Raw genomic sequence first — 26,339 nt, forward strand, 5'->3', positions numbered from 1 at the left:
TTTCAATTTGGATAGCTACAAGAAAGTTCAGAATATCAATAATTGCTGCAACTTATTTTATTGTATTGGGCTTTAGTAATTTTAATCCCATAGAGTCTTTTTTTTAATGTTTATTAATAAAATGGTTGTATTATAGTTTGGAATCACTTGAAATACAGAACATCATGTTAAAAAGATTTTTAAAAATAAAATAAGCTAGAAAACCAAAAAGAAACAAAATAGAGAGCACTCTGGCCTCCTCTCAAAACACTGCATTGAATCTAATAACTTATTTGAGTCTTCTCATACAAGAATGTCTTCTTACATACTGAACTATGGCGTTTACATTTCCTGACTCAACTCGCTTTAAAACAAATGACTATCCATCATTTTCATTCATGATTCTATCAGTGGCATGTATCCATAACCATTACTTGGAAAAACATGAATACTCATGAATTAATAACAAATTTGTGGTCTGCGTGTACTTAAAAACTGAGCTAGGAATCAAGTTTTTATCTTGAAGGATGTTTGGGCAAGTCTGGCAAGATCTCCAACAACACTGTTCAGCCCCTCTCCACCCACTCAGAAAAAAAATTATTTCCTTTTCAACACAGATGGTATAACTATTGGCAATAACTGAAATTTCTGATCACCACATTTTACTGCATAGTATTTAAGAATCTGTCTCATGTTCCTTGACTGCAGTCCTGCATAATCAAGTTTCATATCTTGCAAGAAAAATTTAAATATTCATTGTTCCTTTCAGAAATGTTGTATCCAACCACAAAGGAGGAGAGGAGGGAAACTTTAGCAGCAGCACCTGCATCAAAGCCTTCTCATTCACACAGCAGGACATTTGTGATAGTTGGGAGAGCAGATACTAGTATTCGTGTTGGTTTTGCCTCTCTGAAAACCCCATCACGAAATCATAGTGATCCTCTCCTGTTCTCTGAACCAAAACTTAGTTAGCTTTGCCATGAGCATGTTGCAAGTCACTCCAAATACTGCAAAGCCACAAAGTTCACACTGATTTTGACCCAGAGGAGCTCTGTGCATTCAAGACCACACAAGGCTTAATTCTCACCCATTATTTCCCTATTTATAAGAGAGAATAATTTCATTTTAATTAATTGTTAGAAGACCTCAGAATCCTGGCCTGAGTTCAGTTAATATAAAGACTTAAGTAACAACGGAGACTTCAATGCTTCTGTTTAGCCTGACTACCTTTCAGACAACAGGATTATTTTTTTTTTTAAACCTATTCTTGTATTTTTATTTTTATGCATATTATATAGTAAAGAGGATTCATGCAAAACAACATCAATGAAAGTCTTACTCCACATACTACTGTGGCTTCCTCTGCAGCCAGAATGAATAACCTTTACAACATTAAGTCATAAATGGAGTTAAGAGGTAACAGGTCTGCAAAAAACAAATTGTAGACTGATGTTTCTCTCAGTCCTAACAGAATATTCCTCCCAGTGAAATTTGTAATCTTCCAGCTAACATAAGGCAGGTGAGGAACCAAGATGACCAAGATGATTGATATCTGAAACATTTTAGCAGTCTTGTGGTTTGGAAAATGTGCATGCATAACATATCAGAAGAAATTTCCCTGTGGAGATGAATCTTATTGCTAGTTTTTCAAACTAACTGTAAGCAGTAACAATAAACAGCAACAATTCCAATTTGTACCAAGACTACCTGATAACAAACACAAACATCTCACCAAATTTTTCCATACTATTCAATATCTGTGTATCAGATATTTATTTTCTAAAGTTTGGTTATATTAACTGTAGACTATGATTTTTACTCTTTTTATTCCTCCTCTAAGAAATTCCAAATTGCAGAGATAATGAATTACTCATTACAATCAAAATGAGAATTCCTTGTACACAACTGAAGGAAATAACTAGATAGATCCTGAATTTTTTTCAGCTCCTGTACCTACCTTCTCTCGAGCAACTTAAAGAACCTGCTTTCATTTATCTTTTCAATACATTTATAATAGAGAAGTTTCAAGACAAGTATGTCTGTGGAAAAACCAATAACTAGATATTGGTTGAATCTTTTCAAACTCTATCTGGGAAAGTAGAGCAACAATTATGTAAATAAACAAAAAAATCCATCACGCTTTAATGGAATACAGCTAGGAATACTGTGCCCACCGTTTATTGTCAGATATAGCACAAGCCTTTAATTAAATAAATGAAATGCAAATGTGATGTTTTCCACCATGTAGAAAGCTTATGATACAATATACCACCTTACTCTTATAACCATATATGTATGTACATGTCTACACATATGCATATAACTTACAACTCTAATTGTAACAGAGTAAGTCATGTTTACGCTTAAGAGTAATGTTATAACTGATAGACCAATTATTAGTTATCTTAGATGAATTTTCAGGCTGTCATTTGGGACTTATCACCTGCCAGAGCAGTATTTCCTTCTTTTCAGGAAGCCATAGCTCACCTTCCCTCATAAAAAAAAATATTGAAAATGCTATATGGTTGGTCCAAGAATATTTAGCCTAAGAGTTTCTTATTCACTTACATTTGAAACAGGTACGGGGAAAAAAAGAAGACAGAATCTGACTGTAAGTCAACTTTGCAGTAATACTACATGATGAGTTTCTTGATATAACTTATATTACAAGTTTATTGATACTGATATAAGATATAATGACATAAGTTTTCGCTCTGGAAAGAAAAGAATGAGATCCACAGATACATTTCAAGTTCATGACTATTTACAAACGACAAATTCAACGTCATAAACTTTTTACTATTTCACTTCTGACAAATGAATCAATGATTTATAAAAATGCAAACCAGCTCACAAATGAAAAAAATAAAATGTGCAGCCTCTCCTATGGAGAGTAAGATTCTAATACTGCTCTAGAATTATGCACCCCAGAACAAATACTGTCAGTTAGATTGACTTTTATATCATGAAAAGAATGAAAGACACCCTTTTGTACTTACCATTAGTGAACACTTGAAAATCTAAATGTATGTCAGCTAGCAGAAAATGAGACAAGCACTGCCTCTTTGAGAAGTCAACAACAAATCCCACAGTACCGTAGCATTCAGAAAAACAAAACCACACACTAAAAGGCTTACCAGGACTAAAAGGCTTACCAGGGCCTCAGATTTGATTGTTGGCCTGACCATAAAGTTTGGGTCAGGATGCAGCATGACTGGTTTAGAGACTATTGGTACCCCTGGATGTCGCTGGGTGGGTGGACTTGGAGCAAGTTGCTATAGGGGTTAATTTAAGAAAATTACAATTCACATCTTAATTGGTGCAAAAACAACATTTCACCAAGATGCTCCAATATAAATAATTTATGGTAATTAATTTAATGGTACTAAAACAACAAAAGACTTTTGTCTTTTTTAACTTTAAGGAATTTTTAACTAAGAGACTTACAAAGTTAGCAAATGAAAATATAATTTCTCTTGCATCCAAACAGTAGCTTTTTCCCCTTAAACTCTGGCTTCACCAGCAAGATTATGGAAAATTCTTGTCCCTGCTTTTGGCATTTATCCCATAAAGGCAATGAACTAAATGAGAAACTGCAGAAAAATGCTAAAACAGAGTAAGAAGAGAGCGAACCTGAAATGAAATTGTAACCAGTGTCTAAATGGATTTATTTAATGTGAAATTCACCAGGACTGTAGTAATCAGCTTTCCACATAAGTAACTTCAAGATAACTTGCTTGGAGTTAAGAATAAGGGCTAGCTATGCTAATTACTTCCCCTTGACTCTGCAAAGTAAAGTTATCCAGAGCCATTTGAGATCTCACTATGCATCACGTACTAGCCATGAGTCTGATTCCATACTTCTTACTCAGTCAAAACTCCCACTGACGTCAAGCATAGTTGTATTCAAGTAAAGAGTTCAAAACTGAACCCTGTGGGTTTAGTTTCTGACTTAACCCCAGCAACTCTCAGCACACTCCTGTCAATGTTTCTCATAGGAAATGTGATCCGTTCCAGATATCATTCATATAGTACAAGCTGTATCTTCTGAAAGTATTTGAATCACTTCCAGTAAATTGGTTAAGCCATTTTTTAAACAGGGGAATGTGTGTGGTTGGGTTTTTTGTTGTTGTTTTGTTTGTGTGTGTATTTTGTTTGTTTCAACAAATTGAAGAAAAAAAGTTTTGGAACCAGGTCTTTGGAAGTCCCTGTGGACATCCGTCAATTAACGTTGTTCTCCCGTGCAAAATATATTGTTAAACTTTTTGATCTCAGAAGAACAAGAAGGTTCACAGATATCGACTTTGTTCAAGTCACACTTTCTCCTGCAGTCGCACAATTTAGAGAGAGACTTCTAGAGTGCCTCAGAATGAGGAAAACTGACATCTGGCAATCCTGAATCAAAGTCACGGCAAACGGTTATCACGCAAATGATTCTTCTTCTCAGAAAAAAAGCCTGCTTTGTAGCACCTAGAATAAAGGTCAGTCTAGCTCCCTTTGTATGTCTTGACAGAAGAAGGCTTACATGTTTATGCTCTGAAACATACAGACTTAGCATGCAACATGCAAACTTTGACTGCATATGGCCAAAGGGCTGAAATATGAAGTCTTCAGATCATTATGAGTTGTTTCCACTACCTGGTATTAGGCATCTTGTAAAACAGCAGTGGATCCACTTATATGATTGCAAGTGCTGAACTTGAAATAAATTAGCCATGCAGAGTGAGAACCTTGACATTTCCTTTACATTAGCATTATATGGGAAGTTCATAAAACTACATTCATAATTAACAGTACGTGACATACCAGCGGACTGCTTGACACAGAAGATCCTTTTCCAACATGGGAGGTGTTTCTTACAACCTAAACAGTAGCAGTCTTAGTACTGGGTTCAGATACAATATATAGCTGCCAATAATTTTGAGAAACAGATCGGTTTACACCAGATATTTTAATAGCTAGTTGCCAAGAACATACTTGACAAGAAATTTCATTCCTTTTGTCAGGTATCTGTTAGAGTTGAATTTGAAATAAAATGATCTAGGGGAAAAAAAAAAGTTAGAACCATAAAGATTTACAATTTTGAGTAATATTAGAAAAGTCTCTGTGGGACAACAACAAGTCTTCTTCAATGTTCACTTTGGCAGGCATAAATACAAGATCTTTTATTGCTGAAGTCAGATAAACTGTTTCTGTGCTGTTAAAAACTGACTTTTAAAAAGCAGCAAGTAGAAATTGTCCACCTTCTGATTTTACTACTACATCTGATACTTGCTTATAAACAAAGCAACTCTAGCTCAGTATTAATACTTTATTAAGAACTTAGTTCTTTCCTCATATACACTGCTAGTTATATTTAGTGAAAACTAGCTTATCATTATTGAAGGCTAGTTTTTTTATTATTTTATATTTTTATTAATTATTCTCCAATTATCTACCTTTAAAACAGCTGGCAATGAAAAACTATCAGAAACATATTGGAATATATGGGCTTGAGGTCAGATCCAGTATGGCAGTTCCTATATTACTTCTACAAATCTCAGCATTTTCTGCTCGCATTAGGAGAACATTTGTCCTCTGAATACTAGTGTTTTGTACACTTTTGTGTGGTATCACAGACATTTATTTTTATTTTTAAAATAACTAGGAAAACCTGTTATCTTTAAGAGCATCTGACATCTCCATTTCAATGGAGCTAGCATATTCTTGGCACTTCAGACATGTAAACCACATAAGATGAAGCACTATCAGAGGTCTACTTAGGTTTATAAGGAAAGATACATAGTTCATGTCAGGGCAATTATTCACAAAAATAATCTGCCAGTTTCCCCTAAAAAGTGAATAATCTGAATATCCTTTCCCACCACAAACAAAATATTGCAAAAGCCAAGTCTAGTATTTCCAAATAAACATGCATAAATAAATAAATATATATATATATTTAAATCCAATCCAGTCAATCAACCCATGCAGAAAAACATGCAGGAAAGAAGTTGCCATATGCAACTCTCTTCTGCTGTTTGAAACAATCATAAGAATCTTTTGCTACACAAACTGGAGTATATGAATCCCACTACAGTGCTCAGCAAAGGGAATTATGAAGCATCAGCTGCCATTTCTCTCCTAAAACAAGATCTGGCACCAGATTTCTTATATTTGATTCTCTTTTGGACTGAGACTGTAAGATGGAGAAAGGTGTTTTTTCAAAGAAATCCAAAACTCTTGTGTTCATAAAAAGTCAGCAAACCTGAATTGCAGAAAGATTAGTAACACTAGTTCATTAAAAAGTATTTTACTGATATATTGTGTTGAGGTTTTAAAAGTTTGTGCTTGCAATTTCAACCTAATTTCCTTGGTCCAATCTTTTCACCTAACAAAGCTATTTGATAACATTTAAAACACTTTCATAATAGTGATATTTCACCAAAAAGATAATTTTCTCAAATTTAAGTATGAATCAGATTTGCTGCATGCCATTGCTTTTTTTATTTGGGGGTGGTGGTGGTGGTGGTGGTGGTGTGTGTAGAATGGGACATGCAAGTCTGAATAGTCTTTTTAACCAATACATTCTGCCAAATATACTTGCATGTGGTGGGGTTGCAACGCATGCAGGGAGGACAGAGCAAACCCCTCTGGACTTGAATTATAAGTATTAATAAAACCGCCTCTGAAGTGCATTCAGTAAGCAGGAAATAAGGAAACCACCTCCCTCCTTTTAACATTGCATATGGCAGATGGGCAGATCCAATGGACCAAGTGAGTGATGGAGCAGGGAAGGGAGGCCAGGCAGGGGAAGGGTAGAGGCACATGCATCCAAACAGATAGTGAGGTCACCTGGGAAGCTGGTGGTACTGCCAGCGCCGGACCTCTTGAAAGTGGAACACTGGATGTGGGAAGTGGATGACCTGGTGATACTGGAGTAACAGCAGGCAGGGGTGGAGGTGGTGCCACTTGTTTGTCAACTTCATCTAAATTTATGTCATCAAGATCTGTAGTATGAAGCTGCAGGCCACCGGCAAACCGCCGCATTGATGTGGCAGAGGGAGATGCCGAAGGACGTCCACTTGCCAACTGCCCTCAAGAGAACAGAAATCTGCCTTAACAGTTCATCTGCCTGCAATTGCTCTGAAGAAATTAATGGCAAATCCTAGAACATCACTCAGCCTAACTGATCCTGCACCAAAAGCTCTTGCCTTCTTGCACACAGAATATACTTAAAAGTTTTCCTATGAAAGGAGAGGAAAGGGGATCAGTCTACAATAAGCATAACCAGATCTTAAGAGGGGCAACTAAATCTAAGCAGTTATCAAATACAGTTTTGGGTGCTATGGAGTTCAGATTGTCAGGAGGGTCTGAATCTTCTAATTTGTGTTAACAGCAGACTCACAGTGAGGCTAGCAAAATCCACAGTTTGAACAGAACAAGTAGCTCACCCCCCAAAAAAGTTAGGAGAAAGTGTCTGCAGGGCTAAGGAAGGGTTGTACATATTAGAGTTGCTAACATTTGCTTTACATATTAGAGTTGCTAACATTTTCTTTAGATGCCTATCAGTGACCAGACTTAGGTATTTAGGAAAATCCAATCGACAGTCTCTTTGCTATTGTGTAGACTCAGCCTGGGAAATATTAGAGATGAGCAGTTCTACAGATACATGCATCTTAGTCTCATCTGACAATACTTCCCCCAAGTGGATCTCTCTGCTGACATTTAGATCTCATCTGTCATACTCACCCTTTGGTGTTAAAAAGCATACATATTTCTTTGGCAGAGTACAACAGATCTGGAGTGCTGTTGTACCCAAGGTGCAGATCAGGCCCAAAGGTAGTCTACTTGTATTTACCCCTCAGAAGCATTACATCTTTATGTTTTACTTCATGTTTAACTGCTTGGGTAGTTTTGTAGGAGAATTGCAATTGAAAAATATGTAATATAAAGAAGAATTGATGGAGCAAATACAGTGTTTGTCTCAAATCAAGGTAGAGCTCTGAACGATGACTTTAATCTACAATATTATCTCTTCCTTCTCAAGAAGGACAAAGATCTGGTAGAACCCAGGCAGACAAAGTTAAGCAGTGAGAAAAAAATCACCATTAACATTTCACTGTCCTGGTGACCTTCACTGAAGAACCAAATGGATCGAAGCCTAAGGCCAGGAAGAGCACAGGACCATCTGCTTTTTCAGGGCTGCTCCATATTGACCTGAAGGAAATTTGTCTAAGAGTGTTCCCAAAGGGTCCCCTTTGTGGTTACAATTGCTTGGGGGCCCTGGGGGAATTCAGCAGATTGCAGTGTTCCTCTTGGAAGCAACTGTGCTTGGAAAAAAGCCAATGCAACAGGACAGTGGGAAAGCCTCTCTCCACATGTAGAGTCACGTGGCTCTAAAGCACAATCACTATATGCCACTTCCTTCATTCGAGGGGACTATTTAAAATACAAAATAAAAACAAAACAAAACAAACAAACAAATGCACCCCTATTCTTTGGGACTTTTTTTTTTTTTCCTTATCACTCTCTTAACCTGTCCCTTTATTAGTTATGATTGCATGCAATACAAGCAGGCATTCAAGAACTCATCATTAGTAATGTTCTTATTTGCATATAGCACTGAAAAAACACAGCTGGGAATTCTAGGTTGTTTGGTGGCACGTCCCACCAAGCCCTAACAGTGCTCACAAACTGATGAAGTTGTTAATTTTGTGGTGATAACATACTCAAATGGACAAACTAAAAACACTAGTATAGTGACCTTTATCAAATAACATCATCCCTGTAAGCTATGGGAACATCAATTGCTGACAGGTTGTTGTTTTTTTTTTTTTTCCTCCCTCTTAGAATGAAGGCTGAGAGGGAAAGAGGAAGACAGGTTTTGGCTCAGTTCTGTCCAGTAAAAGCTGTTGTTTTTAAGAGAAAACTAGTGAGTTACTTTGAGATTACACAATATATAGAAAGCCAACTTTTTTTTTTTTTTACCTCAGGAGACTCATTCTCCACAGAGGAAATCTGTTCTAACCGTGTCTGACAAAGTCTCTCCACCCAATGCTGCACCTTTTCTGATTCTTCCAGGTCTTCTCGTTCTGTTTCAGATACCTTAACCACATCATCAGTTCACAAAAAGAGATTAGAGGTATAGTGACAACACAAATGTTTCAAAAGTATGAGATGCCATTTAAATTATTTTAAAAATTAATTGTGCTTTTAAGAATGATTTCCTCTTATGCTGTCTTTCGTTAAGCTCATTACTACACACGGACACTCAATAAAAAGTATCCTCACTGAGACAAAAATTGACCACAGCAACAAACAAACATTTCAAAAACTCTGTTCCCAAGAAATGCATTTTTTCTACTCTTTATCATCTTTGATATATGTCCTGGTTTCAGCTAGGATAGAGTTAATTTTCCTCCTAGTAGCTGGTAGGGTGCTATGTTTTGGATTAGGATGAGAAGAGCGCTGATAACATGCTGATGTTTTAATTGTTGCAGAGCAGTGCTTACACCAAGCCAAGGACTTTTCGGCTTCTCGCTCTGTCCTGCCAGCGAGCAGGCTGGGGGTGCAGCAGGAGCTGGGAGGGGACAGACCCAGGACAGCTGACCCAAACTGGCCAAAGGGGTATTCCATACCATCTGGCGTCATGCTAAACAATATATAGGGGTGGCTGGCCGGGGTGGGGGGCCGGCTGCTCGGGGATAGGCTGGGCATCTGTCAGCGGGTGGTGAGCAATCGCATTGTGCATCGCTTGTTTCGTACACATTATTATTATTATTGTTGTTATTATTATTTTCCTGTATTAAGAAACTGTCTTTATCTCAACTCACAGGCTTCACTTTCCCATTTCTCTCCCCCATCCCAGAGAGGGAGGGGGGAAGGTGAGCGAACGGCTGTGTGGTGTTTAGCTGCCGACTGGGTTAAACCACAACAACATAATTAAATGAATGTCCTACCTCAGATACTTCCACTAAAGAGGCAGCTCATTTTCTTTCAATAGAATTTTGCACTTGATAGGAGAATACAACATACCTCCTGCACAAGACGATTTATTTTCAGTTGCTTTTCCTTCTCCAGCATTCCTTCCTTTTCCTTGGCAAGTCTTTGCTCAAACTCCATTTCCTTTTTATTCTTCTTTTGTTCACAAAAACTGTCACTTTTTGACTTCTTTTGCTCTTTCCCTTTCTGGGATTTTTTTTTAAATTAAATTTTTACATAAACTAAAAACACAGCAAACTTCAAGCTCAGTACATGAGTGCCTGCCTTGAAAACTGAATTACACTGCAAGTATGGGGCTAGTCTTTTAGAAACAAATCTTAACTCAATTTCCCCAGCAATTTGCTGGAATTTCAACCTTATTTGGAGGGCTTGTACACAGTCATTAAAGTTACACAAGATCAGACGGTTCAACTTTTCCTCTGCAAAGCTACAACAGTAGGGCAGATAGGTCCACTACAAAACTTCAAATAGTCAAATAGTTTTGGTTAGATCTTGATTTATCATCTCTCTGTTCAGTCACTTTTACATTAATACAAGACTGACTGCTTTCACGTGACAGATGCTCATGTATGCACAGAGGTGACCGTTCTATAATTAAAAAACCTTCATGCTTCATACATCCTAAACACAGCATTGCATGCCTTCATGCAAAAAATTAGGTGGAAAGGAAAGGCTTCAATCAGTGGAGCAACTAAATCACTCCCAGGAAAGAACCCTGCATCATGAAGACCAAACAGTTCCTATATCCAATACATAAAATCTACTCATGTGCACAACTAATATAGCGCAACGCAACTCTAAAATTTTACACGTCTAATGCAACCAAATGGCAAAACTTCTTCATAGTCTTTTAGGAGCCTGTGTTCCTGTTGTTTTTGAAATATACCCTGCTCCTTATTTCTACTTTAACGATGTCACATTTCAGCTGCTCTCTCCAACTTGTACTATTAGGGCCTACTTCATGTTGAAAAGCCCATGTTCTCTTTGTTGTACTGAAAAAAATACAGAAGGGCAACAAGCCTGGCCGCTTATTGTCAATTACTGCCAATGCCCAAAGAGGCTAAGATTCAGGTTTGATCTTGCTCTGCTCATTATCATTAGCTAATGACTTTTCAAAGGGGTTTTTAGGAATTCAAAGCATGACCATGTTTTACCTTACATATCATTATTTGTCTTCCTCCCACCTTCTTTGTGTAACATTAATAACAAAGCAAACATTTTTCCTGGCAGCTACAAAAGTTACTTTCAGTCAAGAAAGTAATTAGAACTTTGTAGTATAGAGTTCAGGGATATGCTGTCTATTGCTTTGTGGTTAAGTGTTGCTATTGTTGAAAACCAATAATCTTTGCAGATAAAAAACTAAAATTGTCACACTTTCATCTTTTCACACTAATGTTTTAACATGAACATCATTCTGCTGGCATGTCTTATTCAAAGCTAATTAGTTTATACTTTAGTAGTAATTTTTGATATCATTTTATCCTCTAAAGAGTTATAAGATACATTTAGGACTGTCTATGAAACATAACACCTGGCAGGTCAACCTGCTAGGTATCAACATTTGAAAAATTACTTTATATAAATGCGCACAAAGCAGTACATGTGCCAGAATGTTTCAGAACATCAGTGTTTATGAGACAAATCTTAGTTGCATTCACTGCATTCAGCTACTACAGGATGAGTCATCCTTTCCATCCATTTTCCCCATGGATTCTGTTCACGTCCCAAAGACATTTTAAGTAGGGAGTAAAATTTTGTTTTTCGTAGGTGCACAGAAAAAAATTGATTAGTAATTTGCAGTAGGATGATAATTCACCTTTTCCATATTTAAAAATATTTCTAAAAGCAAAAGATTAAAAATAAATCTTTTCAAGTTTCTAGTCGATACAGTGTAGTATAGCTCAACAGGAACTGTGATCGATCTTCATTACTATATGAAAAGTTATTTGGAGGCTCTGTAAACCGTGCTTGCCAGCAGCCATTGAGAAGATCACCTATTTGTGTGAAGAGGCTGAATTTTCATAATATATATTTTTATTTTTCAGATATAATTCCTAAGTTTACTGAATTTTACACGTTACAGATCCAGGATGATTTACAGTCACTAGCAGCACAAAATGTTAGAGTACACTGCTATTTCCTATGCTCTATTAATGTCAAAATAATAAATAATAAGGTCTATAAGATGCACTGAAAGAAATAAAGAGAATAAAGCAACAGTAGGAATAAAGTATTATTTGGAATTGAAGTAATGTGAAATCACAATGTTTTAGAGGCAACTCTTTAGATGAGAGGTATTCGATCAAGCTTAAAGCTTTTTTGTTGTTTTTGCTCAGTGTGTGTGATACACATGCCTGAAAGTCTTTTGCCTTCAGCCCTCCTCTCACCGGGATATTTGTATAACTGGGAACCACATACTTCACTCCCATTGAATTTTTGCCTCTTATTGAGGCTTTTTTCTTGTGAACATTATTCTGAGGATTTATGGAAAACATAAGAAATGCAATGTGCACTTGTGCTGAACACCTTCTGCGAAGTACACACAATTCCCATTGCAGCTGGCAGGACTTAAGAAGGTCAAAGTATTCAGAAGAAAAAATTCCAAAAAGTGTCTTAACTTGTGCACATGAAATGAAGAAGCATCTATCTCTAAGTAATGTCTGGTATATTCTAATGGAAGAGGAGAAAGAGAAGAAAAAAGGAATTAAAATGCAAATGCACAGCAAACAAGCTTACTTATCAAACTTTGTACCTTGCGGATTGTGGGAAATTTTCCTTCATACCGATAAAACCATCCAAAAGCTACAAAAAGGTAAAGGAAAAGTTTTTGTTTTTCTTCTTTAAAAAAAAAAAGTCAAGGACTGGTTCCTATCAATCCCTGCTGATATGCAACTGATTAAAATTTATTTGAAGGCACAACAAAGGTTCAATATTACATGACAAGATCTTAGATCACTTCTTGATCGATTGTGCTAGTACACTTAGTCACAAATAATCCTTATTTACTGATACACATACCTTATGTTAAGTGAAAAAAATGCAATAAGTAAGCTTCGTATAGAACTATACAGCCATATGCATTGCTGAGGTCTCTACAGTCACAGTCTTACTTTACACTAGTTGTAACAAGCCGCCTCAAAATCAAACAGGTATTCAAACTCATTCAAGCTTGTGGCAGAACACAGTGGCATTTGAGTAGGAAAGAAAAGCTCCATTCCCTAGAATAAGCTAAGTAAAATCATACAAAATAATCCATTACCACAATTTTACATAATAAACACTAACAACACACACAGTTCCAAGTATAATCCATCTTTTCTTAGGATTGACATGTTTTGTATTCTTGTCAAGGTATCTCTAGAAAGCAGTGACAGCAATAGTATTGTAACATTTCACCATTTACCAAAGGACCATACATATTGCCCTACCTAGCAAATACAAATGATGGGTTCAGCATCAAGACTGACTGTCAGGAGGAAGTGAAACACAGGAAGAATCTGAATCAGGATAGGAAGTTAAGGCTGAGCAGCAAACCTGTTTGTCCTGCTTCATGATCACTTCATCCATGTCATCTGTGTCAAGTTGGTCATGTGCAACTCCCTTTAAATCTTCTAGAGAAACAAAGGAGGAAAGGAGTGAGGAGATAGAAACGACAGTCTAACTGGAGGTTCCCATGAAATAAAGAGATCCGCAATGTGTGACTAGGAGTTTCCATGAAATAAAAGAAGTTAGTAATGTGATACTTTTCCACATAATTGAAAAGAACTGAGGTCCTGCTTAAATCAAATCAACTTCCAACTTTCTTGTTAAAAAGCATCAGTTAGAGCAGGTGTAAATGTTGTGAGCCAGGTACTTGCTAACTAAGAGCCATTACATACGTTTATCACACATATCCACATGCTTGCAGTCTTGACAATCAGTAAATCATCTCTAGCTGGCTTGGACATAAAATTGTGATATATTCCATACAGCTCATTGATGTTGTGTCTGAAATAAATACCAGAAAAGCAGACTGAAATAAATTACTTACTTTTGTGTTTAGAATGAGGGGCAGAGTGCACTTCTGCAGTTACAGTTTTTAGAGATTTGGGAGGCTCTTTAGGCCCCCAGTCTTCTTCCCACTCCTTTTTAAATTTTTCTTCCTCTGCTGTTATCCTATAAGGAAAAAAGTGCAGTTACTAATTCTAATTATATAAATAACAACATTAATGTAAAATCATTACAATTATTTACTTTTAATTATTTTATTCTTTAAGATAAAGCATCATAAAATGCCCTTCTCCCAAACCATATTCCTTTCATGAAGTGTCATTTTACTGACCAACCTAACCACTTGTTTCCAATTTATTGGAAGTAAGTTCAAACACTAAAATGCCCTAGTTTTCATTCACAGCCCTAGGCTACACTAAAAAGTGACTCCCCTGAAAAAGAAGTGTAAATATAGTTGATACACAAAACACATTAAATTCAGTATTCTAGAAAAAGAGAAATTATCACACTTCAGGACAAGGAAGTTCATAGAACAAGACAATTACCCAGAAAGTACCTAGAAAAGCACCATGATCCAAAAAAAAAAAAAAAGGGCAGTCTGAAGGAAAATTCAGAAAATCCCAGGTATGTCACAACAGTACTGCCATGTAATTTATTAACTCAGAGCTTCACATATGGTGTCTTTAAGTGGCCTAAGGCCTATTCTTGGCTCTAGCTAGTCCTGAACTGGTATATTGACATATGGTGCCAAAATTTACCAGGTATTAGATATATATGACTATTTATACTGTGATTTTCTTGTTAATCCTTAGTTTAGCTAAGATAAATTTTAAAAATATCCACATGTGGTCAAAGCACTACTTAATAAAAATCTGATTTCCTGGATAGGACAGGTTATAAAACTTACTGTTTTCAATGCAACACTTAATTAAAGCTCTTCTCAAAAAGCAAAAGCTTACTTAAAATTTATGAGTAAAATTTCTACTCAAGACAACTAATATCACATGCTAAAAACATAAGCCTTAGTTTAGTCTAAATCTACTCAGCTTTGGGTTTCAGAACTATGATAGGCTGAAAAGGCTATTACTACACTGTGTACCTCTCACAGGCTGAACGAGCTACCTGTTTTTTTTTTGTTGCCTTTTTTTTAAAAAATAAACCAAGTGGATATGTCATTAAGTCCCTGAGTATATGCATATTTTCCATCCCTTTACATATTCTTCTGTTTCGTCCTTGATGTGTTTCCTTCCAGGATACATTTCTTCTTTTCTGTTAAAATTACATGTAGTGGCCAGTAGAGCAAACAAGTTCAGAGACACAGAACTTCTTCAATCTTAAATTACTCTATACATACTATTTAACTATACTATATACACGCTATAACATACTCTTAAAATAAACATTCAACTTCAAGCTCACTTTGAATTTATTATCACCATAACCCTTGCGTTTTCCAGGTGATGTTTTTCAGACCTGTTTCCTATTCTGCAACTCTGTGGTATACTTCCAGGATGCACTGGGCCCTATGCTTAGCTAAATATACAAATTTATTAGAAAACCATATAGAGAATGTTTTCAGACAGATCCAATACATAAGCACCTTTTTTAGGGGGGCAGCATATCGCCTATGTAGGTTGTTACTTACTGCTCTATTTCTCTGCGATATCTCTCTTCTTCCTCTGCAGCCTTCTGGGAAATCTCAATTTTTCTTCTATAACATCATGAATTAGGACATCACAATACAAATAATATTTTCTGAGTAAGAACTTCCATAAAGTGTGTCAGCATATAGTTAATATACAAACAGTAAACACATGCGCATTAGAAAAAAAAGCTCCTTTAAAAAGTCTTCTTTAAGATACCAAGAGTTCAACATGCTATTATTTAAAACCTGAGGACATTCAAGCCCATCTGCTTAAGAGGGATATCTGTTTAACTCTGTGAGTCACTATCTCCTTCTGAGACAGTTCCACAACATGTTATTGTGAGAGTATGAATTTGTAACTGTTCCGCTAAAAATAACGGATGGGGGAATGTCACCAAGAAAATACAAAATATGACATTAAACCATAGGCATATGACAGTCAGGGAACAGTGACTCTTCAGTGACTCTCCTATTGAAGACATGCATTTGAATAACGTTGGCTTGGAAAACCCAGAACATCAATGGGATAAGGAATTATGAACAGAGACTCCACAAAGGCAAGCATAACTTAACCTAAGTTGGGAATCTCCTCACAATTATTCCTGTCTTACATGCCCTTTTCAAATCCAAGCTACATTTTTCAGACCCTCCTACAGAGTCCTTACAATCTCTCTTTCTCTTGCTGCTCTTTGATGATTTTGTTAGTTTCCAGCGCAAGCCGCTTCTGATGCATTAACTCCTGGCGTTCCTGCTCACGAAGACGTGCTTCCCTCTGCCTCTCGTCTTCAGTCATAAACAGCTCTTTTCCCTGCAATCAGCACCCCAACACAAATCAGTCATGAAAGAGTCTCATTGTTTTTTTGGGGAATAACTCAAAACCAATTATGTAACAGCACATCTGTCGTTTCCTCACATAACTTTCAGTGAGCAATGCTTTGTGAAAGACCCCCAAAAGACCTGGTAATTTCACTCCAAAGAGATACTCCAGTTTTGTTCCAATTTATGATGTGCTAAACATCTTAGAAGAGGCAAGCAACCACTAAAATCAGCAGCAGTAGTGTAGTGGTCATGCCAAAGACACACTCAGTATGTCACCCAGAACAAACTCCACATTATGCTTTCTTGGAACCTAAGTGAGCAATGCAATGCTAGAGAGCAGCACATTGAATGAATCCCAATGGTGAAGACAACTACACAGTCACTGTGTTTTAATGCTCCCGTGCCTGGCTGCTGTGGAAGAGTACCATCGTTTTGGAAAAACGAAAGCAGGGAATATAGATTGCAAAAGATTGTATTAGCTGATGTGTTTCAGTTGTTTTTGTTTCTATTTGATTTGCTTTATAGTGAAGACACCAGCACTATTTTCTATTCAAGGAAGATATTTCAGTGGTGCTGCTTGTGGAACATTTTGAAAACATCTACCTAGTTTTCATTACTGAAATTAAAATTCCATTAATTATGAAGGCAGAATTTTTCACAAGTCTGAGGCTCAAAGTATAGAGCTCTTGAACAAAAACAGGCAGTGAAGAATGCCTTTGCATTAAGGTCTTTGCTTGACCAGTAAACAGAAGTAAAGAAACAAATAGTTTCTGTATTACAACCCCTTCTTCAGTACAGAGATGTGTACTGAGGAAAGGAGAAGCAAATGAGGTAAAGTAGGGTGGAGCAGAGGAGTTCCAAAGCAACAATTAACCATTTTAAGGATGCCAGTGCTAAACACTGGAGCAGTTCCCACCTTTTCTAATGGCTGGTAACATATCTGGGTAGAATATCCTATCAATGAAATAATGAAAAGCCACTCTGAACTGCCTTGGTTTGACTGAATTTGGCAGTGTAAACATTATAATGAAATGCAGCTTTACGTCTTATTTATTTTTACTATTTATTTGCCCATATAGTAGTTTTCACAAACATTGTGCTTTTGCAAGTATACTACTTACGGCGCCTGCTACCACAGAGATAGTCAAAGTACGGCTGCTTTTGAGCACTCTGACAGCCTGCAAATTAAAACAAATGAAAAAACCAGTCTGCATTTAATGATAAACATCCTGTATACAAACAATGAAAGATGCTCGTTGTTAGGGCTGGAATTACCAAGAGACCTACATGAACTGAAAAAAGGTGGTAGCAATTCAGATCTCTAGATTCTCATGTTCAATATACTCTTTGGTTAAGTAGCCCAGTATCAAAACATGTTTTTGCAGCCAGGAAAATGGGACAGAAGCTTAAAAACTCAGCTACGTATTCATGGAATTAGGAATTCTTATTTCTTACCTCTTTATGATCCACATTAGAAAAGTCCACTCCATTTACCTCAACAATCTGATCACCAACCTAAAGGAGTTAATCCATATTTTAGTACAGATGCTGACTTAATACATATACTAACCAGATTTGGGGGGAGAGAGAGAGAGAGAGAAAACTGGCCAGGTTTGCATGTCCTACCATAGGCATTTCTTACTGCCACTATTTGAGACCAAATACTGAGCTAGGTGGAATATTGGTCTGACCCAGGATGTCATCTTGCTGTTAAAATGTAGGGAACTTGCTTGACTGGAAATGTAATACACAACATTTCTTTGCTATGGAAGGAAATCACAGCTAGTGATTCTACAGCGATCCAGAAACCATGAAGATATAAATGCCAAATAAGATTTCCTTGTAGTACCTCCCTTGGAACATGGCATACATACCTCTAAGCCCACCTCTGCTGAAAGAGAACCTGGCTTAACGTTGCTGATAAAAATGCCTGGTTTTTGTGTTGGACCACTGGAAATACTGGTGTAAGATAAAAAAAAAAAAATAAAATCAATAATATTTACACACTAACACAAAGTAAGCAGGAAGGCTTGAACTTAGACTGCTAAAACCTAAAAGAAAATCATCCAAGCTTGTAAATACTGCTTTAGATGCTGAAATTAACATAGTACACTGACCTACACTAAGTTCCTGGGACACTAGTGGTATTGAAAAGCCGGCATGTAATACAATGATGAATTAGTAATTTCTTGCATAGTTATAAACTGCAATTCATTATGTATTTAGAAGCAAAAAAGATGTTGCAACCAGGGTCCAACATCTAGTGAGGAAACACTGAGATGCAACCTATGCTGGCTGCCAACACAGCAATTATTTGTGAGGGTAATATTTCCAGCAGGTGATACAGAACCACCCTTACAGGTTTGTAAATATATTTTTAAACTTGATATCTTCCACACAATATAAAAGAAAACTTGCTTTAGAAAATATTCTGTTCAGTCCAATCTTACTAATTTCAACTACTGAATGTACCTACGTGTCTAATAAAGCCTCCATAACTAGATGCAAGGACATGAGTCTGAGAAACATCTGTTTGTATTTCTAAAAATGTTGAAAGTTCAACATTAATTTTAGGAAATTGATATAGATGGACAATGGCCTTTCAGTTCAGAAAAGTTTCCCAGAAAGCAGTCTAAGTTCAGTGAATCAATCTAACAATAGGCAATGCTGGAGCCTGCTATGTCAAAAAGCAGCACTTAGAAGTATTTACAATTTTAAAAATTTAAAAGCATTTAAAAGGTCGAGTTCCATGACACAACTTGTGTTATGTAACTCAGATTTAACAATAAGAGCAAGACTATAGAGAACTATTTTGATTTTAAGTCAGAACTTGGGACACAGGTGTTATACTTCGTGTAATATATCATGTATCACAGATGTCCTGCTGCTAGTCTTCCTTATCCTGTGTGGTTCTCCACGTCCCTGATATCATATCAGTGAATGAAGGAAACAACTGCCTTGGATGTCTCATTTAACAAATCAGTGATACTAAGTAAGAGCCATGCACCCACCTGCATCCCATGCCTTTTGTACCAATCAAGCTAATGAAGACTTTCTTCTCTTTATTGTCTCTCCCTCCAGAAGAAGCAAGACCAGCGACACTGCCCTTTCCTTCCTGCAGAAGGATTAAAAAATGCTGCAGACAGTATTCTGTGTTGAAGTTCTATCAAGACTACTATAAATATCATGAAGCCAGGACCAAACACTGACAATATCAAGGTAAGATTCCTCGATGGACCTACCAGAAGTGAATGTGAAGTACAGTGGGACAATTTGACTGAGGTGAAAGACTGAACTTATCTATTTGGAGAAAATTGTTTAAATAGTCAAACTTCTATCCAGTAAAGGATGAAGGAAAATTAGAAGAAAGTGATATGGCAAAATAATCATTTAGATCTTCCTTGACAAAAGAGCTGGAAAAATACCTGATAATGATTACTATTTAACTAAGCATTTCTTTCTGAAAGCAAAAGAATGATAATTGTGGCCTTCTCTTCATTGCTGCAACCCACTGAAGTAGTTTGCATTCATACTTCCACCAACATAACAAAGATAGACCAAATAATCTGTTAAAGATTTATATAGATAAAGATTGGCCTGGTAAATTAATAGGCTCAAACAAAATAGGTACTATTTCATGAGTACAAGATACTCCATTTGTATCAGGCCCTTTTCTAGTCATTCTAGAATCATTTCATATCACAAAAGATGTTTCTCCCAGAACACTTGTAACAAGATATTGCACCTTAAAAATAAATACAATGACTAATGTGATAAGCTCAGAGGATAGATTGGTTCAGAACAATTACAGACTTCCCAGAAAATGTCTTAAAATATTGATCTCTTACCCCAGATTCTGACACAAACTGGTCCACATATTGCCATTTAAGGGGTTCATCTGCTGAACTGGAAGAAAAAAGTGATTAAAAATAATGGTGAACTATTTAAATGGAACATTGAATAAGCATTCAATTCTTTAGGCTAGTAAAGCTGGTCAAACTTAAAATTGAATAAACCTCCTCAAGTGAAACAATACTGGGAAAGTCTAAGAATAACCAGGAAAATAATCTTAAAAACTGAAACAGCTTATACAAACGTCTATGCAGAGACACACCTCTCATCGTTAACATTTGTCCACCATTCCACTTAAAGGTTTGCCTTTTCAAAAAAAATGGACAAAGGACAATAGCTTGAACTTTTTTTTATGAGCTCTGAAGCAGTTCTCAGATGTTGTATGCATGCAGTAGCAGCAGAGATCTATTATGCAAGGTGCATTGATAATGAAATTTCCAGGTTGCATCCACTAAGATAGAAGAAACAGAAAATGGTTCATATAAGTAGGCAACTGGCCTAACAACTCAGATATTTTAAACACCCCATCTACCTGCTCATCACACTAGACATACCATTTTAACTAGGTAAGGAGATGCCTGTTCACAAGTTTTCCAACATACAGATAAACATAGTGGTTCTTTGAATATTGAAAAGTCTGTGTGAAAATTAAATATTATTACCTTTTGACAGGTATCATTCCAATATCTGAAAAAGAAAAATGCAGTGTTAAGTAACAACATTTCAACAGATCACTAGCTATCGATCAGCAACAACCTTTAGCAATACAAGAGATTTTTGAAGTTACTTACGTCTTACTTTTATGGACACTATTTTCTTTGTGCGAATGAGGTTTATGACTTCCTCGTGTGTGCATGACGAGATGGAATATCCATTTATACGAACTATCTCATCTCCAACCTCAGAAATGAAAAATAAAAGGAAAAAATGTAAAATAAGGTTAAAAAAAAGTTTCTAAGCAATGATGTGATCTGGCAATTATTTAGATGCAGAGGTTTGATGACATTGATTTCTCAATATTTTGGGGATTTCAAGTAAGTGCCAGATGAGATTTACCTGTATTTGTCTGAAACCAATTCTCAGCGCCAACAGTATAGATAAATGTCCAGAATAACAGTTTTACAAATAACATATGGTGGAAAGCAGAAAGAGGAGCCAGACTTCAACCCTGCAGATTATCTTATATACAGGTATCCATATTTCAATTCAAACAATTTTGGAGCAATTTTCCTTCTTTATACATTAGCAATTCAAGTTTTTACCATATGTTCTCTAAGATACTTTCCTAACTCTTCTGAACCATAGGAAATTAATCTTGATCTTTTTAACTTGCCAGATTCTTCATCAGAGTACTGCATTGTTTTAATGAATTTAGCTCAATTTCAAATGCAATATCTTATTATTTACAATAGTCATGCACTAGCGTAATGAATATTTATTTGGGGGTGCAGTAGTTTTAGTCTTCTTGGATCATCTACATGAGTTACAAAATTAAGTGCTATTAATATGACAGCTTTTTCAGGTGTTTTCACAGCAGCAACCCATCCTTTCTCCTTCATAGACTATGACTGGTGAGACAGTACTGCCACACTATTGTGGCCCCTAGGCCCCTAACATGGAAAAACAAAGTGGGAAAACTTGGGGCAAAAACCATACAAGTAAATTCCCAGCAGACAGAAGGCAAACCAATCACTTATTACCAAGCTTATTCAGGTTTCTGTGTGCACAAACTATATATTTAGGCTCCATGGATAACAAAGCATGATCCGAAAAGACCAAGAATGGGTACTTTGAATAGCAGAGACAATACTAGGGTCACCCTTAAGGCAAACTCAAGTGTAAGCAGAAGTAGCTTCAGCAGCAGTTCATGCCTATTTGGTGATAAAATGACAGTATATGGATGCAAAGTTTTAATTTAAAAAGGCTTCTTCTTCTTTAATTTATACCCATATTTGATACATGGCAACTTGGACATCTATTTTCTCTGAACTCTATCTAATGGTCCCCTTAGGTAGGTAGCCTAAGAAGGAATCAAGGATGTAGACACTGTCTACATCATTTAAGGGTGTATCTTACTAGCTGCTTGAGATGACACTGAAAAATGCAAGGCCTTGGCCAGAGCATTATGAGCACTTTTGCCTGATAAGAATCATGTGATGCGACTGTGTGAAAACTAGTACCAACTCTCCCCCATTAGGCAAATCAAACCAAATCAATCCTCTGCACAGAAGGATAGGTAAACACTTACCAGGAAACGGCTGAAACAAACCATCAATGCTACCCTCACCTATCTCTGTACTTTGATCTTCACAAGCACAATACTAAATACCTTGACTTTACTGTTCTCCAGGAACATTTTCTACTGTGAATATTTATACGTAAAACATATCAGAATGCCACATGAGTAGTTGACAGGATCTTTCTCATTAATATTAATAGGATTTTGTTCTCAATTAATGAAATTTTGTGTGGTCCCTTGCATATAAATCTGCTTTCATGGCAGCATTATTCCTAGTTAATGATTGCCTACATTTTCCAGTTAAGACTCAAGTTTCAAGCTGCAAAATTTTGTTTGCTTAGGCTTAAGTTCTCCATGCTAGTGTCCTCTTTAGGCTGATTTTAAATTTTGGCAAAGCTAAAGGAACAAGTTCTAAACAACAAAACTTGGGTGGAATGAATTCTTGCACTCATTAAAGAAAAAGAACAACAGATAAAAAAACACAAAACCCACCATATCTACAATCACTTTGTTGAGAGGCTCTGTGCTTTCACTGTAGGTTTGGAAAAGGCCCTTATACTACAAATTGAATATTAAGAACATGAAGTCTTAGTGAACATCATCATTGACCCAAATTATTTAGGAGGAGAGGCAGGCTCATCATAACAGATTTAATGAAAGTTAGTTAATGTGATGACTCTGCCCATGCTAACTCTGCTCTGGGGGAAACTTCCCTTTCATCCAGTTGCTTGGTACGAAGACCAGTTGTTAACATGTTTGCAGAGCAAAGAAGTTCGCTGGAATCCAGGGGGCCGAAGAGTCTCCGTGGGAATAGAAAGTAACAAGAAGTTTCATTCAGCCTTAACCACAAAGTCATTTTTGCACAATGGCATTTCCTCACTATCTGCGCTTACATCCCTAAAGACTTCATTGTAATACTGTTGTGTAAATATTACAATAAATACTGTAATTTTTAACACAACGTTCATTAAGACAGTACAAGCAACAACTACCTTAGTTAACTCTATGATACAAGTGTTTTTCTACAGAACACTACTATTTCTCTTTTCAGCCAAATTCTACAAGTCTCCCCCATAGAGACTTGGCAACTTTACTGTCACTAGAAAGACAGAAGGTAACACCACCATTCTTAGTCATACCAAGAAGGTGATCTACTGTGGCCACATAAATTAAATCATGCAGTCTATCTACTGTTCTTTCCATCATGCAAGTTCAATGACAGTATCTGCACCTGAAGAGGCTTTTCACAAGTGAAGAGGTCACAGTGTATCTCACTGAGGACTAGCTTCCCTGTATCTTGCTGACAATTTTAGGGAAAAAATGAGCATAGCTAGAGACTCCTGCTCTGCTTCTGTGCATCTCAGCACCAAATGCTACAATTTGCCTTGCCACATTCATGTTGGAGGAGCAAGTGGAACTCGAAGCATGAATTCCTCAGTACAGCCTGTACCTTAGAGAATGTAACCTGGACTGTGATACCTTTACCCTTAGATGATGGGACATTGGACATGCCATTACCCACTGCCTCCACTCTTATTTGCATGGAAAAAATATCAAGTTTTTCTACGGTGCTCTGTTCAGGTGGAAAAAAGGCACCAAAACCCACCCTGTACTTTTCCACTTCTTTCACAAACTTCTATGCTGAGAAGTGCCGTATGGTGTGCAACGCTATACAAAACACTACAAATACGTCTACTGTACCAGCATATCACATGCAGTGTGGTATCCACTAGAGATTGTAAAGTTCAGCTGATGCCACATAGCTTCAAAAGACTAACAAAGTGAAAAAAAAATAATAATATGGGACTCTCCCGAAGTAGAGAACATTTTGCAGAGGCAGAACTGCTGTCCACAGCTCTTAAATGTGAGACTGCTGCTCCACCTGCTGGGCATCCGCTATCTCACCCAAGGCAATGGCCTGCATGCAACTCAGCACCCCAACCAACTGGGATCAATTGCAACGCTCTAACTTGCAAAAGCACCCCCATTTTAAGACTGCAAATGGCAGTGCTGTTTGTGAGTCTTCATGTAGTTTTTGTATCAGGAGACTAGTGTTGCTCTGACAATGTCATTATTCACTAAGCTAGTCATATCTGTTATATCATTATATTATCTCCCTAACAGGCACACGTTTACATAATCATAATATCAGCCAAGAACGTATTTTATTTTCTTTGCCCATAAAGGAATGAATGTTTCCCTTTCAGATATTTTCACTGCTCACCTTTACCAGGTAGTCATTTCATTTCTGAAGCTGCTCAGCACTCTTAACTTATCCTAAAGACATTTCTGTTGCTGACAATGAAAACTGATGTTGCTTTATAATGATGCCTGTCTAGGCCAAAACTACTGCAGACATCATGGGCATGTAATGAATCACTTCTTTTTAGTACACTTCAACTGTTTTTTCTGAAAAGTGTCCATATACTGAAGTAATTGATAGCTGTTTTCATACATTTCATTGCTTTTGTACTAGTGTCATTCTATATCAAGCTGTTGAATCAGAAGCAGTAAAGGTAAAAGTCTGCAGGATGAGCAGAGTACAACAGTAATGCTTTCTTTGTTATTATATATCACCATTTCCCTACGAACAAGGAGAAGACAGACTTTTAAAAGAGAAGCTGCAAACCTAACTTTTCCCAAGTGAAATGCCTCCCGTTTTCAACTTTTAACATGTGAAATATAATATTTAGTGCTTCCAGGAAATTGAAGGGTTTTTATATAATGACATTACTGTTTCAAATTTCTCATTTGGTATACTTCTTCCACTTTCATCATTCATCCCAATCTCAATCTCTTTGTATTCAACAGAATCTCCACAGATAAAAGTATATGAGAAAGCAAAGTGGGGAAAAAAAAGATTAAGTACATTTTGTCATGAAAGAACTATATACTCGTCTTTTAGAGAAATTGTAGTTAAAGGGCCAAAACTACAAATACCTCTGTGAAGTTTCCTGATTACTCAGTCATTTTAATGTAGCTTGGGAACTACTTCAAGGAGAAAAGCGCACAAAATTAACAAGATCACAAAAAAAAAGGCAGCGGGATAATAAACTGATGTTATAATAGATCATTATACCTTTCTCAGACAGCATTTTTGGGATAGAAAAAGTGTAGAGATTTAGTTAAATAACAAGTGGATGAAATTTCAGAAGCAGTTGGCTTTACTACGAGACAGCAATTTAGAACAATGAGCTGCCTGTCAACTCCGCTTATTCACTTGGGTTTAGAAAGTGCCTAGTGCCACCTATTATGAAGGCATTTCAAGCTGCTCTTTAACACCCCCCATCAACAAGCACAAGTCAGACAGTCATGTTAGCTGTTCATGTTAACATATATATAATCTAACCCTAACAAATTCACAGTCTCGTGGATTTTTCTTTTTGCCCTCGTTGCCCCTACTTTGTCTGCTGAACTCCAACCAAGCTGAGTCGCAGTACAGTCATAAGCCCAGCCCAAAAATCCTGTGCATTCCCATTCACTATCACCAACATGTAGCACAACAGCCCGTTACAGAAAGCCAGGAGTATCTTTTGCATGCTATGAAAAAACAAAGTATTGGCATCTTTACAGTAGCATGACAACTGAGCACAACCTTATCTGTCGTGTCAAAACATTAGTCAAATAAGCAGAGAACAAGAGCTCCAACATAGTGTTAAGATGAATATACTAGCCTGACAACATAAGACAATGGCCGTTACATCCTTTACTGCTCAGCATCACTAATGCCTTCCAGTATTTTTAAGGAGATGCTTTAAAAAGCAAATTTTTTTTAAAAAGTTTTCTAGCAGTGGAGGAAGGATGCACTGGGATCTCTCTACTAAGCTCATC

The 26,339-nt window shown here is 36.7% G+C and overlaps 1 protein-coding gene across 3 annotated transcripts in view; it reads right to left on the reverse strand.

Annotated features, from left to right (window-relative positions):
* The window catches only part of USH1C (USH1 protein network component harmonin), a 45,087-nt gene that overhangs the window by 9,452 nt on the left and 9,296 nt on the right, over positions 1-26,339 (reverse strand). For all 3 annotated transcript variants that reach the window (XM_066997439.1, XM_013177816.3, XM_066997440.1), the window contains exons 5-15: positions 21,061-21,169; positions 20,932-20,956; positions 20,266-20,323; positions 19,429-19,532; positions 18,292-18,376; positions 17,873-17,932; positions 17,539-17,595; positions 16,264-16,406; positions 15,599-15,664; positions 13,994-14,118; positions 13,498-13,574 (exon numbers count right to left, since the gene is read on the reverse strand). In XM_066997439.1, the coding sequence (XP_066853540.1) occupies positions 13,498-13,574; positions 13,994-14,118; positions 15,599-15,664; positions 16,264-16,406; positions 17,539-17,595; positions 17,873-17,932; positions 18,292-18,376; positions 19,429-19,532; positions 20,266-20,323; positions 20,932-20,956; positions 21,061-21,169 (909 nt within the window). The remainder of the gene's footprint in view (positions 1-13,497; positions 13,575-13,993; positions 14,119-15,598; positions 15,665-16,263; positions 16,407-17,538; positions 17,596-17,872; positions 17,933-18,291; positions 18,377-19,428; positions 19,533-20,265; positions 20,324-20,931; positions 20,957-21,060; positions 21,170-26,339) is intronic.

This window comes from Anser cygnoides, chromosome 5 (genome assembly GCF_040182565.1).
Source record: "Anser cygnoides isolate HZ-2024a breed goose chromosome 5, Taihu_goose_T2T_genome, whole genome shotgun sequence".
NCBI classification, from domain to species: Eukaryota; Metazoa; Chordata; class Aves; order Anseriformes; family Anatidae; genus Anser; species Anser cygnoides.